This window comes from Varroa jacobsoni, unplaced genomic scaffold (genome assembly GCF_002532875.2).
Source record: "Varroa jacobsoni isolate VJ856 unplaced genomic scaffold, vjacob_1.0 scaffold_716, whole genome shotgun sequence".
NCBI classification, from domain to species: Eukaryota; Metazoa; Arthropoda; class Arachnida; order Mesostigmata; family Varroidae; genus Varroa; species Varroa jacobsoni.
In genome coordinates this window covers 38,549-58,526 of record NW_019213618.1, presented here as the reverse complement: position 1 = coordinate 58,526, position 19,978 = coordinate 38,549, and the positions used below count along the sequence as shown (strand labels likewise).

At 39.6% G+C, this 19,978-nt stretch overlaps 1 protein-coding gene across 5 annotated transcripts in view; it reads left to right on the top strand.

Moving 5' to 3' along the window:
* Positions 1 to 19,978, top strand: part of LOC111262960 (guanine nucleotide-binding protein subunit alpha-11) — a 56,305-nt gene that overhangs the window by 29,467 nt on the left and 6,860 nt on the right. For all 5 annotated transcript variants that reach the window (XM_086969382.1, XM_086969380.1, XM_086969384.1 and 2 more), the window contains 2 exons: positions 10,124 to 10,328; positions 17,791 to 18,044. In XM_086969382.1, the coding sequence (XP_086825508.1) occupies positions 10,124 to 10,328; positions 17,791 to 18,044 (459 nt within the window). The remainder of the gene's footprint in view (positions 1 to 10,123; positions 10,329 to 17,790; positions 18,045 to 19,978) is intronic.

Genomic DNA, 19,978 nt, shown 5'->3' with positions numbered 1-19,978 from the left:
CTTTCATAATTTTTGGCCAAGATTAACCAGCACTCCTATTGCTGTTCTATTATGTATTACTGCTATCCTAATTATTCTTGCTTTTTGTCGTTTTTTTTACATGGGGACAAATCGCAAATATGGATAAAGGTCGAGCGCGTTATCGTTGAATGAACAGGAACTTTTGCATGATTCCCTTTTCGGAGCCTCGATGATGTCTACCTTCAGCTTCGGTTAACCTGTCGACACGCTAATAGCATGTCTTATATTTTGATCATTTTACCTTTGTTATCGTTTGTTTTCATTGACCAATTCTTATCATTCGACTTGATTCTGTCGGTTTGCGGTCTGCGTTTCTATTCTATTTAGGTAAGCGTGTATTAATCAATGGAGTAAAAATTTCCTGTCATACGGCAGACAAACGTGCCTTTTGTACGCAGTCGATACGGAAATTAGACATGGCAAGGATTTTAAACTTGAATAGTTTCATTCATCGTAGGCGCTGTTTCGGCCTTTAGTTTGGTAGCAAAAATGAACTATTTATTTCAGCAAAGAAAAAATAGTCTCGAACAGCACAAGCCGAATGAAGACGCATTGGGAGCCTTGAATGAGCAAATGGTTGATTATAGGTCAACGATTGCTGATTCAATAAGGACGCGGATAGCCCTTTGGAGAAAGCGAAGTCGTCGCTTTCAGGTCTATTCGATCAAATAAAAAAACGTATGACGAACGAAGTCTTGGGCATTGAATACGAGCTGGCATGACCATATTGTGCCTGAATAAGGAAATTAAGTCTACCTTATAGAGCAGATTAGGATCGACCTTTTAAGGATTCTGAAGTAATTCGGTGCGAAGGAAATTAAAAGTTAACAGCAAAATATAAATTTGTCCATTATAGGACATTCTAAAGCTAGGGCTAGTTTAACGCACTTTCGCCACATGTACGGAAATAAAGTAAGTCCACATGCTCGATTTAGGCGGACAGTCATTTTTCTTAGCTAAGTTGAATGAGCTTGAAATCGTTCACTGAATTAAGTAATACCTCTGTTGGCTAGATCTCAATTTTTTTTAAAAAAATTATTATTATTATTAAATGATTAAAGATCTCCTAAATCGAGTGCGTATGAGCGAGATGTGTATTCTAGGTTTTGATAGAAATCACGCATACATATTGACTAACCGTTTTACCTTCAAGATATCCTATAAGGATAATTGAGTTATAGCTTTTACCATTAAAATTTGACCTATTATGCAGAAATTGACTTTCGTAAAACCTTGATACTAATTTATTCTGTAGGGTAGCTTACATTCCGGCCTACCTTTACAGAGTTGGGCAAACCCCCAGCCAGTCACTTTCGTGCTGTAGCCACAACAGCAAACGAAGATAAAGGGCCAAGTGGCCTGGAAGGTTAGCGAAGCTCGCGGGTCGGTCATAATGCATGGATGGCATAAAAGCAGAAAAAAAAAACCAATGAGACCCCGCGCGAGCATCCCGCCATGCATGTTGTAACTCCTAAAATATCGTAAATATGATAGACGGTATGGATTTCGGTAAGGCTTTCGTTCCCAGATGATGCCGTGTACATACGCAAAGTTTCCGCTTAGAATAAAAAAGATCATAATGCATGATGAAAGACGGCGGTACGTCGTGGACTTAAAGAGGAACGACAGAGTGATGGCGCGATAGGCTACGTCGTTATAAGGTACACATATATAGGCATGTATTACCCTAACAGCAACTGATACACATGTCATATGTGCAGACCACTTTTCGTGGATTAAAGCAATAGACGGCGCTGCTATTGTTGTTGTTGTTGCTACTTTTGTCGTCACGGGTTGCAACCTCGACTGTTCTGCCTGGGTTAGCTGTTACCAGGCTAGACAGCTTCTACAGCGGAATGAAGATACTTTTGCTCTGTTACCTGCGCCACTATTCACAGCATAGGATACCTAGCTATCCAGAAGGTGGCAAGCTAGATCGTCAGACTGCGAGGGCTGGAACAACATGCCCGAGTGCTTGAACGCTGTCGTTGCTTCCTATGTTCCTGGATCTGATAGTACAGTTGTGCTGCACGGACCTTTGTTACGTGAAATATACCCCTTTCTCCTAAAGGATTCGCTTCGTCGTTATTGTCCACCATAGGAGATGTAATCATAGAGATTTAGTCGACGGAGGAGTGGCCGTTACAAACGCCTGTCACAGATGAGCTAACAGGCTTCAAAAGTCAGCTTTTTAATTGTTCCTGGTTTGCAAACGAAAAGTGTAAATGGTTGACACATGCCCATGCTGAAATCTAAGCGTTCGATCATACGAGTAAATTGCTTCCGAGTCCGATAGTGCAAAAAACAGAGTTGGGAATGTGTTTCGTGTTTATCGAGAATACTGTCAAGCTATAGATAGCGGCTAAATATAATCAACAATAAAACATTAGAAAATCTGAAACATCCCAAGTAATTGACAGTCATGGCCGCCACTCCAGGAATAACTGAGAGCATAAATCTACCGTCCAATCATCGGACATATGCAAAAAAATCTATTACATAACTATAGTACTTAGAATATATAATTCATTATGAAGAACAAGGTTGTTAACGCTGGCGACGTCATCTAAATGTATCGACTATCTAATTTTCGTTAATTTAGTCAAATATAAGGCATAGGCCTTCTGCAACATATAATTCAATATGTGGCTTTTGTAGATGAAGATTTTGTCAAACTCTCAAGGAAATGCGTAGAGCATCGGTTTATGGAAGATGTACAATTGCATAAAGAGTTATTGAAATGAATAACTTCTTAACATAGATATGTATATGTATTTATTTTCTATATAGAAGTCATCTAAAATATTAGATCTGGTAGCAAAATTCGCAAGCGGCTGTTTCCACCGCCAAAGCCAATACTAGACGTAACTGTCACATCGGTAGTGCATCGATGATCGGCACTACCAGAAAGACTTTTGATTAATGCACAGATATTAAGTTCAATCATGTCGTCCGACAAATATCTACTATTACCTCTAATTAGTATTCGTCGCCATCCTTAGAGGTTGTTTTCAAAAGGTTTCTGATTGCTGAGCGACTGTGTGTGCCGTATTTGATACATTTACGAGGTCGACACAATCCGATTTCAGGCAATGCATCCCTAGAACATTCGGTTGCCCTCTCTGTACGTACCTTCAAATGAGATCCCAGTGCGAATACAGAGCAGAAACGGTTTGAAACTAGGTTCAGGTCGCGTCAGTGCACGCTGTAATAGCCTTTACTCGGCTTATTTGTTTTTTTTTTTTTGTTGAGATGAATTCGACCAACAGCAAGGTCTCCCGTTACCCATCCGTTCTCGCAATCTAGGCTGATTAGTTGAACCTATTTCTAACTTAGGCACGTAATCTTAAACTATTAAACTGCAAGATAAGGCTATGTTTCAGGAATGTGTTCGGAAACTTCAGTTATATGATGAGGACGGCGAATATGCATTCACAGTGCACGTACGACTTCAACAGACACTTATCTTGCAAGTGCAAAATATTATCTTGCCATCTAAATATTAAAAGACTTGCCGTCCCTGTCAAAGCTGCAGGAACTGCAATGGCCTCTGGCATCCTAGACAAAATGGCCTCGGTACTACGAATATCATCCCACGTTTCAGCTGTATTACTGTCCCGTTGCCTTGACGGAATTTAAGTATTACTTTATGTACTTATCCTCTATTTTGCGTCATTGCCTGTTTACAGAACAGAAACAAGTTTGATGAGAAGCCGGTTTACCGGGCGCCGTTCCGGCTCTTTTCAACCCAATGATTTTCTTCCTTCCAAGGATTTTTGTCCTTCGCCGAGGCCCTCAGTGTAACGTCAGGTACTCTCTCTCTACTTACGCTCAACTTTGTGCAGTTTCGCCTTCGAATGCGGATGGCGCGACAATTGACTAAATGTATTTCAACATTAGTCATGTAAGCTTGTGTCTCTCTGACAGGGCTTGTGTGCTTTGATGAGTTGATAAGTTCTGTGTGCATTTTCATAGATATACATAGATCTGTAGAGTTGTGATTCTCGTCAACATTCATTTGCTATCGTTGACATGAAGTCTGGTGCCATGTGGCTGTGTCGTGCGATTTGTCCTGCTCATAAAATGAGAACTGTTGTTAAGGCCTGTACTACTGTTCCTAAATTAACTTGCGATGAGCAATATGGCTACCTACGCTGCTGCGGCATTTCGCCAGTTAGCCGTCCTTATGCAGGCCAAGAAGGCGCTGGGTCCTACTTTATCTAATCGGCTGCATAAAAAAAAATTGGTATTTTCGTTTTGGAACTCGTTTGATAACATATTCACGTGATGCTTTCGTCAGAACAAGCCTCTCCTTTGGGAGTCTGCATGAAGTACTAAACGCTGTTGAGTTTTTGTGAAAGAAAGACTTTACGAGATAGAACTCCTATTTATTAAGGTCAATTCTCTATAGAGAATTGTTAGTCCATAGCCTCGGATCATCTTGTAAACGTACCTGTCAATGGCGAGTGCTGTATTATATTCATAATATTACATATGTATGGCACATAACATTATACACTTCTGCTCATCATGTTATAACATAACTACTGGTAACTGCAAAGTACAAGCATAACGTATAGCGCGAAATAATAGTTGGCAAGTTTTCCTAATTATCCAGCCAAAAGCTAACATTTCGAAATACAGCAACGTTCATCGTTCAACGTGTGATGACAAATTATCATAATTCCCTGTTGGTGCCGGCCTTACAGAATGAAGCTATCGTCAATACACACAACTTTATTCGACCGCCAGCTTGTTTTGTTTCACCGGTCACTGTATAGACCTCAATTACCCACCTCGGTACATAGACTGAGTGATTAACTCTTATTTTACCGTTGATATATACTTGATTGGAAGCCCCTGTCAGGAAAGACCGGAGAATCAGCTTCCATAAGGCAGCTTCCTTGTCAACGATAAAGCACCTGGTACCCCATCAAACGATGGTATTCGGTCGGCGACAGGCATCGTCGTTACTGGTAGGCTCAGGTCATTAGGTGGAAAAACACGTTGATTGGCTAACAAGCGAAATGAAGAAAAATAACGAATTTCTACCAACTAGTACTCCATCTCTAAGAAGGTGGAAGGAAGTCAGTCAGTGATACTTAAGCTGTCCCAGCGGTTGTAGAGCCTCTACCCCCATAGACATTCATTCACAACTAGATTACCAGGTAAAAAAACAACCAGCTGACGTGACCAGCATTTGTAATAGTGCTTCGATGGTATGTTAATGCTGCAGTATTAACGATACGCGTCTGTCAGCTTCGTTGCTTCCGTATCTCAATATACCTAAGCTAGAATGCATGTATAGCTTTTTCAGCATCTATTTCTAACCTGATGTTGATTTACGAAAAATACTTGCTTTCTATCTTTTCATTCAGGTTTAAAAAATCAACAACCATGAAAATCGCGTAAAATTTTAATATTATTTTTCTTTTTCCATGGGCTAAATAAATACAACATACATCATCGAGATGCGAGAATGCTATGATATCCAAGCAAGAAAATCAATTTTGAGCTCGTTATTTACTAATTAAAAAACAACTGTCATCGTTAGAGTCCATGATTTTCGTAACAATATTGCGAGGCGTTCGAAGCTAATTGCTTGTTTCCCCCATCGTACGGGACAGGGCGTATACTAAATACATGCTAGTTAGTGAATACGTACCAGTGATCGGTAGGAGTAGCCTTCTTGATTGGAAGCGAAGCTGTCCTGAAGACAAAAATGAGTTGAAGTCTACCGCTGTTTCGAGCCCCAAGATTGCGACCTCACTGTCGGCCGTTTCCTACTAGCCTAGCGGGAGATGATTTTCACGCATTAGATGACATAGGTCAACTAATGTCCTTAGTAGTTCTATTGGCTAGATGGTGACAGATGTGAGTGAAGCACAGTTACATCAAATACTAACTTCGTAGGTAGGTAGGTCTGTGTGAGCATTGAAAACTTCAACACGTTTGCTTGGGACATCGCATGGGTATGGGGATGTCATTGAAGCTTGGCTTTCGATCATAGTAAACGGAATAGGTGATGGTATAGCACTCAAATTAGCTTTTCTAAACAAATATTTCTCTTGCTGGGAAAGTGATACAGCAATAGTATGCGTATCTGGCCGAAACAGGCAAAAATAGTCTTTTTGGTACCTGCACGTATCGAACTACGGGTCCTTGCCATTGGAAATATAGTACGAACTTGATTGCGACCTTGTACTTTCAATGGCGTGGTTATCTATGTAAAATTCTAATAATGATTTATGGTGATATGCACACGATGATTCTAACCAATGTACTTAGTATTCTATTATTTATAGATTGGACATGATATTCGACTGCCTATGTATTTGTATAAAATTCCGGTAAAAAAAACTATACGATCTGGGTTCAGCTTTATCGTTTACTCTTTGTGCCTAGCCTTTTTGTACTTTCCAGTAGAGACGAGAGAATCGATGGAGCCAATATCGAAAATGGAGCGGTGCCCATTTAGCGGTCATCATTAGCGCCACTACACGTCGGAAAAAACATCGATGTATCCGTTGAATTCGACTAAAATAAACTGGGGGACGGCAGACGACACCCACTAGCCGAAGTTTGTTTGTTTACACGACGAATACCGACCGAAGTGCGTAGAAAAGTTGCGGCTACACTCAGTATAACCGGGTCTCTCTATTGGAAAATACCTACAAGTCCACGGGTGTAAAGAGGAACGTTTGGTTGGCAACAAATTGACGAGATGCACGTTTTCTGTGTGAACCCATTCAATATATACAATGTTAAATTGGAGCCCAACATCGACGTTAAGTACAAATTGGCTCTAGAGGGCCAAATTATATTTGCAAATCATTTTGAATAGGCAATCATTTTAACGAATAAAAGAACCTTGAAAGGCTCGCTCTCGGTGGATCTTTACCCTTCCATTGTATCTGAATGGACGTCGCAAGTCTATTATAAGTAAGATTCATGGCGGAAAACGCGCTACTATTCGGGCAGTATACAGAATACGTGCAGACGGTATTTAGCCAACCAAACTCAGTGTTTACTAATAACCTAGACGTTTCGAACGTAGTAAGCTATATATGATGCCACAATCGTTTCAATAACCAGTTCGACATGAGTGGACAAGGCTGGCTAACGTTTAAAAACGTTAAAATGTTTAAATAATAGGATTTACCTTTTTTTCGGATATAAGCATTGAATGATAGCAATACAGACATATTTTTTGTTATTTTGCAAAATAAAGGTACCTAACGAAAATCTTCTACGAGTCATTCGTAATCAATTTTCAACGAACTGCAATTTCTTCGCTTTGATGTTCGCGCAATATGATGGAGTTCCTTGCACTTTCCTGTTAGTTAACTACTTAAAAAGTTTTGAAAAATTATTGATTAAACGTATATCGATAGATAGATTACTTACACCGCGCAGAGTCGAAGCGTTAGGTTGCCAATCGTGAGGTTGAAAATTGCTCTTGGTTCGAGCTTTGCATTCGGTACGTCCAAACATAGTTTTCTGACTTATGGCCTTGATAATTAAGTGAAGCAATAGAAATAGTTATGATGCCCAAGGGTTTTAACCCTAAACCTTACAGTAACGATCAATGTCATCGATGATATTTTTTTAGAAGTTCACGTAGTTAAACGTGGATATCAGGAAAGCTAGTAAAAACTTAACGGCGTCAAAAGTCTACGTTCCATTATGAAACAGTAACTTCTTTCAAGGATCAACCGTTTCGACTGAGCATGAATCGATGGATAGGTATACAAGAGGCATCGATTAGTCTAGTGGTAAGCTAACGTCGATTCTGTAATCCGTAGGACAAGAAGAATTTAGGTCCGCTATCATCCATTGTAAGCCTCAGTAAAAAAGATAGCGGATCGGCTCGAGTGCCGTTGACGTTCTCTGAACTTAAGAGTTCTGCCTAAATGAAGCCATTCACAATATTCAACCAATTATAACTGTTTCATACTGTTACAAAACAAGAGGAAGACTGGTTAACCAGTTATGTCTACGTAAGTTGTGGTATTCCGTTACAAAGTACTGTCATTCGATACGTGAGTACGGTAACGACTTCGGAGACTGAAAATATTCATATTGGCCAAACTGGTTACTATGATGAGGTGAATTGATGTTTAAACGTTTTAATCGTTTAAAAAATTACTGAAGCTGCAATAAACAACGTCCTCGGCAACGTGGAAGACGAAGGTTGATGTAGATGCGTAACATATTGATATTGTTTCAATCTTTAACCTAGGTTGCTATCAATTATTAACGCAAATATTCCATAAATTCTGAGATACGTGAGACCCGAGATGGCGGAGGGATATGGGAAACCCCTTGAATGGATCTCTTGGGGTCTCTGAGGTAGTACTGCAAGTGCCGTTGCCATGTGTTTACGAAACAGACATTGAAATCACCTATTTTTCTTACCATTGACAAGTTATTATAGGGACGTGAAATCAGCGTGTGCAACGTTTTCCCTCCGATGTGATGAAACTTATTGTATATAGCTTTCGTACTGCGTAATATAAGTTTTTCGATGATACGGCTCGTTGCTTTCACTATAGCTATTGGATTTTTTTTTGTAACGATCAATAAGTACTTCGAACTACGTCTTCTTTATTTAGAGAGAGCGGTAAACAGCTATACAATCTTTATAAGTATATATATAAACTATACAAGATAATCATAACGGTTTCTGTTACTAACGACATATGATTAGTTATCTTAGTCGGTACGGTCCACCACTTACTCGAGAGGTTAAACGCATTAAACACAGTTAGGCAGACATTACGTTAGTTATATTTTAAAAATACCTTTTCTAATTTTTCTTGCAATTGTCTAATGCAGGACATTACCTGAATTTATCCGGTACCGTGTACTGGTGTCGCTTGTATAGTTACATTCTACCTGGAAGCTTAACGAATATTTTTACAACTCTTACCTGTTTTTTGCCCCGATATCTCTAAGCGTTAGTCAGCTCTCACCTTGAGAATCCATACATCTTAACATGTGTTTTCAATGGACTGCATTTAAATAAATTACATATATGGCTTTGGTTTGATAACCCGCTCCTCCAACGAAAGGCTAACATTTACAATAATTTTTCTCACATTTATAAATACATTCTATTTCGCATATGTTAAAAGAGAAATCCATATACCCGCAGTATCTTTATATAACCTTTACCTTTAGAATGCCAGTTCCTCTTTGGCGTGGCAAATTGATCATTCTCTTCGCTAAGAGCCATTTAACTTAAAGCTAAAAAAGCAAATCTGACCTAACAAAAAAACTACCCACATGGAGCTCGTGCCACGTCTGTATAAGTCATAGAGGGAAGAAATATAAATGAATGCAACAAAAAAATAGCTTGGTCACAGGGCACACCTATTTGATCCTTCAGTCCATTGTACGGTAATTATTAATAAGTTAAGTATAATAAGTTATTCAAAATACGGCGTAGCATACGTATGTACTCGTTTTAACGCACTTTCTAAGTTCTTAATCTACAAATGTTTCAAATCTTACGTTCAGAATTCCCTGTAGTTAAGCATTCCGTTGGATAGCTGGCTCCAAGCATAAAACGAGCTGTGTACGTCCGCCTACACACCTTTGATTTTTTAAAATGTCTGAAAGATTCCATTTACGAACTACTTGGTTCGCCCTGGCACATTTTCCCAAATGGCCCAGGTAAGGAACTAGACTACCATTAGGCTCAAGGGGCAATCATCTTCACTGTTGTTGAGATTTCCGGGAAAAAGAGCAACTACCCGGTAACCGCCATCCTCCGCCGGGACTAACTGTAATGCTTGGAAAATTACTTGAAATCTAAATCACTTTATATGTGCCTAGGTCTACTACGCAAGATTACGTAGTGAATAGTGTAGTAAAGCTTGCTTGCGGCACATGTAATGGCTTGGTTCGAATCTGAGCGTGGACACACGGCTTCTGATGATAATGACTGGGAGCCAGCCGTCTGTCTGACGGAATGCCCAATGGCGGTACCGGACGTAAAACTCGAACCACCACTCGAAGTTAGTAGGCAAAAACCGTTACGGGAAAAATAGATTTTTAACTAAATGTCAATATTGTTACTTTCATTTTTCTGCTGCAGCGTCGCAAGATCGGGGTCTGGAGACCTGTACTCTGCGCTTCGTCCGTTGGCCTGTGGCCAAAACGGCCTGCGGCCAGCGTCGTCGGAGCGAAGTGACGGCCACCATGGAGATCGCGTGCTGCCTCAATCAAGAGGCTAAATTACAGCGCAAAGTCAATGATGAAATCGAAAAGCAGCTCACGCGTGAGAAGACCGACTTAAGCAAGTAAGTTATTTTATTTTTCGCCGCTTGTGGAAATGGCGCTATAGCAGAGGCATGAAAAATCTACTTAGTAGTGTTTCTTTGCCCAAAAAGGAATTAAGAGGAACAGGGCATCAAGTTCGTGAAGAGGTAATTTATACAAAACTATTAGAGCTCGTATTACAATCGTAAATTAATAATTTCGTAGGTGCTCTCTGCGACGAACGACTGTTTTGCAAACTTAAATGTGGCTGTAAGAAGTCCCTCAAAGGGTATTCAGGGGTGTCATCTTTGCCAAAATTGTATCCATAGGGACAACTATAATAGTAGAGACATATACGTTTATAAGACATATAAAGTAACACATTGTTCTTTCTAAAAATAAAGATCTATCTAAAAACTTTTTATTTATTCATCAAGATTTCAAGCTCAACGCTCTATAGCCGTAGAAATCCAATGGCGAGATTCAACAGTGACCCATGGCCTCGATCCCAGCGATTTTATTTCTATCATGCGTAATTCCAAATTACTATCAAAAGTGGATATCTTTGTAAATATTGCAATATATGCAAATTGCAAATATTTCTAGGATTTGTAAAAGTTATGTTTTACGCTGACTAGCGTTACCAACCATTTTTTCTGATCGGCAGCAAATTCCATATATCGTCTAAGTAAAGAGGTTCTTATCGAGATTCGTACTGAGGATCATTTGCCGGTAGCGTAACTCGAAAACGCACTTTAGGAAAGGTCCGATAAAATTTCATAAAGTCACGCATTATCAGCAACTCAAGGTAATGTATAACACATAACATAAAGATGATCAATGACCCGAGTCATCCGTGCGAAGATCATGCGCTGAATACGAATTCTGTCAAAAAGCTATTGTAAACAGTAATAGCTGCAACGTGTTACGAGTACCGGAATATATTCTAGATAAGGGTCAGGTTTATTGCCGTACAAGTAGATAGTAAATAAGCAGGTCGCATCGACACTTACACTATATTTAAATAACTCATAGTTAAATCCCACCAAATGACCAGCATTACCGTTCGGCCATTAGCGGCCACCTTCAGTGCCAGCTTTGATGCTTGTCTACAGCTTAGCGGCCTTTTCTGCATTGAGATTATCACAGAGTAACCGTGTTTGTCTCTGGCGATAACTTATTTTTTTTTTGTTTTCGCACCCGCAAACATTTGGCCGGCTGATTCCCATAAACGTGTATCGGGTTCTAAAATTGGCTGGGAGGCATTTTCATTTGATAGGATTTGCTTCTTCAGATCGTTTGGAGCGTTTTTTGTCATCCAAGTCGAAATCTTTATCCCCGAAGTGCTTAAGCTATAATTGGTCTTAGAGGCTACACTATTTCTAATTTTTCGAATCTCTCTTCCACTTTTGTAGGGCAATCTAAGTTGCTACATGCCTCAATCGATCCCAATTGTTCTGTAAAGTAATCCCCGCCAAATTCAATGCGAGTGTCCCACCTGTTCTTTTGTAGTTTTTGCAAAACTTCGGTCATTTAGTTCTAAAAACAGATGTTATTTTTGTCTTTTTTTTTCTTGAATATTCGCAACTATCTCTTTTTTTTTGCTTTTTGGTGTTTTTTTTTTCGTTTTGACAATAGCAAAGGTCACAAGGGGCTAAAGTTAGTGAATACCTGGGTTGAGGCTTCTCTTTTTGTGCGCGAAGGTCCCCCTGAGGCCGTTCTTGAATGGTCTGCATTTCTACAAATTGAGATCTTTCTGCACATTTTATGTTGTAGGCTTTCTCATTTCCTCGGGTGCGAGGTCTAACCCTTCTGTAAGCTTCCTGAAGGTAATCTAGCGCGAGTTGAAAGTTTTTGTCCGAACTCGCTGTTTTAAAAAAGGGACACGTCTTTAAGTTTGGGTTCGACTTCCGAGGGTTTCCGGCGTTTTTCAGAAATCGTGTCTACTCTGATAAGTCTATTCAGCGAAATTAACATCCTCAACACGGTTGCTACTCCACACTATAGAGTTTAACTTGTGAAGCCACAAATATTTTCGGGTCCAAATGTCTTCAAGCAAACGTTTTCTGCGACAGTTACGCCGGTAGCTAAAAGATGAACAACTAACCCGTGCCATTCCATCAACGGAGCTAACTTATTCAATATTACATATGGGCACATACCGCCTGACGTACGACGCCACATGCATCGCCTGTTACCTTGAATGCGTCACTGTGTACGTAGAAGTCTACCGGGCAAAATTGGGCAAATGATAACAGGCAACTGCTTAAATCAGGCTTCTACTAATCGTTTAAGGCCAAACGAAATATTGTCACTATTTCGTCTAACCGTTGCAAGCGATAACTTTTAGTATTGGACGTCAATTTGTGTAAGACAATAATAAACTCAACAGAATCCGCCCTTAACTACTGAATACTTGCTGGTCACGATGCGATTTCTCAGCATATATTCTAGAGTAGGCCGGTTGATGCAATCACTAGGACTGAAACGTTGATTCGTACTATGCTAAATATATTGTGGAGGTAGCTTGTGACAAAATATCTTTTTTTGTCACCACCTTTTACTATAGATGTCTTATTTCTACTCAGCAAAGCTCCAGTAATATACAGAGCCCGCCGACCTGGTCTGGGGTAATTCGCAAATGTAAACGCTGATTTCGATTTAGCTTAACTTTTAGTATGCAGATCTAGAAGCCTGACTTTATGGAACTTCAACTCGGAAGTGACCGCTCATTTCCGAACTAGTTTTGTGCCTACTCGAGTTTTTAGGATTAACTACATTGTGCACCATTAGCTGATCAGACTTATCAATCACGATAGCACCATAACTGTTTTTTTTTTCAATTAAATGCAACTATGGTCAATAGTCACACTAACCTCCATTATATTGTCGTAAAATGTATAATATTCTATCGAATATCAAATGAAAGAAATGTATCAAAATCTATAACAGTGTTCGACGGTCGAACGGATAGGATCATCTTTATTGGCAGACTTACATTGAATTATCTCTTTGCTAACCCTATCTTACTAGCAGTTACTTATAACTTTTACTTACAATTTTTTAACTATAATAAATAAACATTATTCTTGTGATCATTCTTTTTGTCAATGCCTACAAACATTGTATGTAATCACTTCGGTATGCGGCAGAACGATGCATAATGCCGTAGCAAAAGGCTGCATTAGAAACGTTTTTATAGTATTTACGTTTCGACAACTTGAACTGGAAGCGAAGTATTGTTTGAATGGCAACGTACTAGCATGCAGAGACAAGTCGATCACGTGGATTGTCCATATGGCAATGTCCGTTGCCTTAATGATGGAGTAGTTGCCCTTGGTTACGTCAGTATATCCTTTCATTATTTTTTTTTTAATTTAGCCCAGATTACAGTATTGCTTTCGACAAGTGGATGTTGTTTGGCTAGCATAGAGATTATCTATAGGCTCAGTATGAGTAGGCCTTATAGATGGACATTATCGAATGTCTATTTGCGTATAGATCTATCCAAATGTAAACATTTGTTTACTCAGGCTTGTATCGAAATTACATTTTTGTAAGCCTTACCCGATTGGTCAAAGCTTTTACTTGACGCGTTTTATTTTATCTCTAGTTATATTATAACTAAACTGATATTCATATTTTTCCCATACTAAGCTAATGAGCTGAATAGAGCTAGTCGCGAAACTATATCTGCAAACGAAGGCGATGCAAGCGTATGTATGGCCTGGCGATGTACGCGATCCATTATTTTGTAACGGAGGCTCCGTTAACAAATATCCAAATATTTTCGCTTAGCAAGAAACCAAATTTTAGTAAAACAACCCAATCTGTACGATCGGGACCTATATAAAATTTGATCTTTAACAATTATACCTTGGACTTTCCTATTCAATAACTACATAAACTACCGTACAAGAAACACCGCGTTGCTTTAAGAAAGATGTGTTATTTTTTGTTAATACCAAAAGTGATACACAGGGCAACAGGATTAAATCCCCATTCGTTCCTTGAATTCAAAAAAGCCCGCTCTGATGCCGACGCTTAGTAAGTTTAAACTATTTTACTTTAAGCATGTATACATATATGCATACACAGTCGGATCCTTTAGAACAAGAGGCCTGTCCCATCCGATTACTATTCCAGACAATTCTATTTACAGCGCCAACAGCAACGGACCCTACGACGGTGACAGAGATACATCCAAGAAAATTGACGTGTACCCGGGTGATTAGTGGTAATTTTTGGTCATAGACAACACACGTGATTGTTTTGTTCATGTTACCTGGTCGAGCTTATTTCCTTAAATAACTAACTTGTGTTATTTATGGTTGAAAATATAATCAGAACAGCTATTAAACTGGTATCAAATCCTATCCCTGCACTGTTTTTCTTACAAATAAACCTTTATCCAGTCTAAGTAAACTCCATCCCTTAAGATCGCTCTTAAAAACGTTATCTCTTAAGAAGCATAGTTCTTTATCTATTATCGCGGTTGATTACTTCCATTCCTTAGAATTGCTCCATCAATAAATATATGTATTATTAGCTTATATGTAATATACATTACAGATACTACGCAGCTCCTATTCAAGCTTCGGTCGCCGACATTACTGTGGTCGAAGTACGCGTATATTGATTTCCGTAAACGCTTACCGTTGTTTAGAGAAGCTTTAAAATTAAGTCATTTCGTAGCGCGATTTAATTATCGTTTAGCCATCTATGCAGTTCTTCTCAATGTTGCTGTTGTCATTGAAATATTAGAACAGTTAGTCCAGCGCTTCGGGACTGAAGCCCTGCGAAAAGGAAGGGGCTTAGTCAGGGAGTCGAACATCATAGGCACAAACTTTGTTATTATGAGATTACGCGTCTAGGATATTTGAAGACAACACTTAATTAAACATTTGTTCCATAATCTCTCTGTTGTTTACCGTCTATAGAGCGTATCATTGTCGAATGCAATAGTTAAAGCCAGACCATTGTGCAGGCTGCCTAAAAAATAACGTCGTGGGTCTCTGGGTCGACACTCACTAGTCCAGGCTAAGCGCGTTCAGACGTTCGATATTGAACCTGGCGCTATGACTATGTGGGTCTGTGTACTTTATTGCGGGTCATTTGGTTGCGTCTGCATTTGCACGTCGGACGGAACCTCTAGGCAAATAAAGACTATGGGAAAGCCAAAGTGAACGGTAATGTATCCGCAATGCTAGTCACGGTCGCCTTTCTTTAGCACGACGCTTTCAGCAACTGGAAGACTGCCCATAACCTAAGAAGTCTAAAGTAAGGGCATCACGCAGATTGTGCGACAGTTGTCAGCCAGAGGTTGAAAGCCAGGGTGTAATACAGTGTCGACTATTAGGAAGATCAAATGTTGGGTAACAGACAACGAATTAAGAAGCGCTTCACTAGAAGAACACCATTAGAAAGCAGTTTAAGATCCGGATCTGAAGACTAAGCGCCATGCTGAGGCAATGCTGAAACATACTCTTAAGAATGCCGATGACATCCCGACGGCACGACGTTGCCGTCCTGTTCTTCAGTAGAGAGCTTGTCTCCCTATTGATTCTCTCATAGAAGATAGAAAAAAAAGTTATTTAAAAGAAAAAAAAAATTGTTTAAGAGACGGTATACACGGAAACTGCCTCGAACATTGAGAACATCTATAGCGCATACGAATTTTTACTCACGGTTCCATTCCGATCACACTGCTTATTCTCGGAGAGATAAGAAAAAATCTATACTACCGTTCATATATCCTTTGCGTAAAGACTCAAGGCTCCAAATTATCTGCGTTTGGCCTTTGTTTTCTCTGAGATTGTGATTTTTAATTTGTATTTTTAATGTGTTCATCTATCTTTTATCTTTAGCTTTAAGTTTATCATAAGCTTTTCCAGAGGTTAACTATAGTCCTTTTTTTTCTATTTTTTTATACAAATGACACATTTTGTTTCTTTTCTAGCTGAGTCTTCTAAATCTATATTACAGAGAATCTTATATAAGAGGGTTTGAGTAGAACAATTACATACGAGCACCGCTAGGATAAGGCCTATTTGACGTGAGCCTTCAGCGTAGGCTTCAGTCTAGACGGTTTAGGCTTAGCTTCGCTGAAGCCGCTAATTTACAAATTTTCGATCCTTTTATTACACTTCATTTCGATCCACTCCCGATACTCGTCTTCTAAAGCTACAGGGTGAGAGAGAGCCTCCGGATTAATCAGCCGGGGTACTAAAAACGGTATTGTACCGGAGCTGTTTCAATAAAGTATTGTAATTCTGGTTGATAAAAATGATTGAAAACCAATATAGCCGATTAGGGGCCTGTAACATAATATTTTCTTACCTGCGCCATTCTGCTAAAATGTAGTGAACTACGTATATAGAATATTGAAAAAATAATAATATGCTAAATCCAGTGCATTCTTCTACCTTTACATATAGTGAAAGACGTATCGGGATTGGGTACTATAGGTTGATTCATGTCCATATTTCCATTGGATATGTTTTGATCCGAAAAGTACTTCTTACACAGTATATTTTTTAGCAAAGGTTTATTGCTAGATAAGATGGGCTGTAAAGGTATTCATGGCGGCATGCTAGAACGATTTCGCTTTTATGTGCAGAATTGCGGGGTTAAAGACCATGTCAAAGTCAGCAACGCCATACAGTAGCATTAGATGTTACTCAGGCAAGTTGTGTTTATCTATTGGTATAGGTTCTGCTGTAATTGTATCAAGCATAAAGGGAATATACGGAAGATGTATTCCTTAACTGTCAATCATTGTTCGTACAAAATATTATAATAGGTGATAATCAGATGGTTAAGTTTTAAAGAAAACTACAGCTTCAACTAGGACTGAGTAACTTCGCTGATGGTACTGGGCTTTCTTCTGTTACTTCTGACAGTTGAACTTGATTCGAATGAACACATAACATAATTAATTAAATCTAAAAAAATCTCAGTAAACAGCATTTTTATGTGTTTTCCACTTATTTGTTTGCTATTATAATTATTTTCAAAGTTTTTTTTTACTTGAACGCATTGTACACTCACGAGTGCAATAGGTGTAATACTTTATCTTATTTATACAGTAATAACAGCTTAAGCCGAACTCGTAACTAACGTTTATGCACAAAAATGAACTGTAATAATACTATGAGTTGTATGTATTGTATAACATAGTTTGCAATCAATAATATTTGCAATAGCAGCAGGTGAAAGTTCTTCGCAATCCAAACTTTCTCATAGTCTAATGGACTCCATATTAGTTACTGATATTGGTTTACTAGAAAAGCAAATATATCGTGTGGCTTTAAGCCCGAAACATTTCCCCTTAATAAATACATCCAGTAAGACCCACAGCTGCTCGGTGCTCAGTCAAAAATCAAGATACCTAGATTCCGCAATAAAAATCAGATACGACATAAACAATATACTTTCGAGCGACAAATAAATGTTCTAACCAATTTTCCTTTGTTTTTCCTTTTTCTTACTGTCTTTTCTAAGGGAGACGAAGTTCCTGCTGCTGGGTCCCAATGACGTGGGTAAGACGACATTTATGAAACAGATGCGGATTATCGGTACAACAGGCTACGAAAAAGATCTCGGTGAACATGTTTGCCCAGTTTTTATTGATCTCGTTCATGCGATGCAAACTATAGTTCGAGCAATGGACCTACTCGGCATTCCATACAGAAATCCAGCGACGGTCGAGTGTGCGATGGTTGTTTCGTCGGTGCGGGCCTCGGACATCAGCACCGGTATGCAAGACGGTACCTAATGTTTTACCAATATCGGTTCATCGAACGAGCGCTATCACTAACGCTGGCCTGGTCCATCTCACTCACATCGTTTCTTTATACGCCAGTTTCATCCGCCAGATAACGATGATGACCATGTACATATATTTCTTATATGACATACCTGTTCAGCGATTTTTCACATATCGTGCCTGCAAGGACTGCGCACATGATCTGTCCTCCGATTAAGCTGAAGCATAAGACGAATTCAACCAAACGCCGGATCCTTGTGGACCTGGCCTAGTGACAAAAATAGGTCTTCGACGATTTAGTGTACACAATGTATCTTGCTTTGCCTTTGTTCTCATCGGGATAGGCTTTCCTAGATATAGGCACAAAAGTACACACTGTAGTAGGGCCCACGGTTGATTGGAGCTGTCGTAGTGACCTATTGACAGAAGCAATTCCTGTGGTGTCTACTACGAGCCTCCAAACCGCTGAAATTATCCCACTATCGACGAATATGCCTCCGTCTTCAAATGTAGCCACCACTCTCTAAATGGCAACATTACCACTTGTCTCGCGTTTTTCTGGGACATTTCTGAATTTCGTTTTTGAATGGGACGTGCTATAGAATTGGGATAGATATGACTGCGGAATATAATTGTATAGGTGGTTCTACTCGAAGGATGATCAGGACAGACAAATAGGACCTGGTGAACAAAACGTACTTGTGGGCAAAGTGATGGGGGAGATGCAGCGCTAAAGCTACATGAGACAGAAGTTGTCAAGAAAATTAAAGGAGATTACCAAAAAACGCAAGGGAGATCAGCGGGAGAGGAGAAAGGGAAAAGTAAAAGGACGGACGAAAAGGATTTAACCTGGAAAGAGGGATAACAGAAGTGGGTTAATTATCATTCTTAATTATTTTGTTCGTGGTTCGTTCGCTGCTTTTTGTTATGAAAGCGAAAGATCCCCTTCGGTTTCTGCTTCTCCCCCTCTACCTTGTTCTATTTTCGGCTTTTTCTCTTCATTTTTTTTGCGTTGCTCAGGTTACTTGTGTCTTCTGTGAATCGCTTTTTTCGTTCCGGCCCCAGCTGTCCTATCTGGATCGTTTCCACATCAGCTGGTGCTGACCCTATCGCCCGTCTTAAATCGTGTTAAATGGACTGCGCGACCTGCTGTCTTCTTTCCATGGTAGTTTGCTTTAACTCTGCGGTTGTCCAGTCGGCTCAGGGTTGTTATTGTCAAAGCACCTAGTTGTTGCTTGCGCCGCCATTTCCTACAAGAACCATTTCAGCAGTTCAGTATCATTGCTGGGTTAAGATCGATAGCTGTCGTTAAAGGCGGCGAAATCTTCTGCTACCTTCTAGAGTCTGCGCCTTGCTCGCCATATGCTTTAGCTAGTTAGCAGGTCGCCCTGGAAATACCCCTGGAAATTGCTACAGTCGTGTGAAAACTCAAGAGGGCATCAGGCGAAGCAAATGCACGTACGGTCATCTATGTTCGATGCATCGGTTTCATATAATAACAAATACCCGGTCAATGATTCGATCAATTTGTCGAATCTGCACAATATTACGATCATATTTAAACGGCAATATTTATTGTAATGTTCTAAATCTCATATAGCCCCGACGAGCGTCTCGGGATTCACTTTATAAACCCAAAACGAATGCTTGATTTTTAATAGCTTCCTTACATACATGAAGGGTAATCGTGAACATTTCTCGACGGATGCGCTATTGTAGATTCCCATTTGTACACAAACTTTCGCCCTAAGAAAAAAAATGCAAGAAATAATTCCAGCGTTGTTGGGTCAAACAAATAGGACAGATTTAGTATGACCACTAGAAGAGAACTTTTAGCTTCGATTGGCATGTGTTCTTCTTACTGAGCTTTCTCTTTAACGACTTCGACATCCCTAATGCGCAATGGCAGGTGCTGCCGTCCTC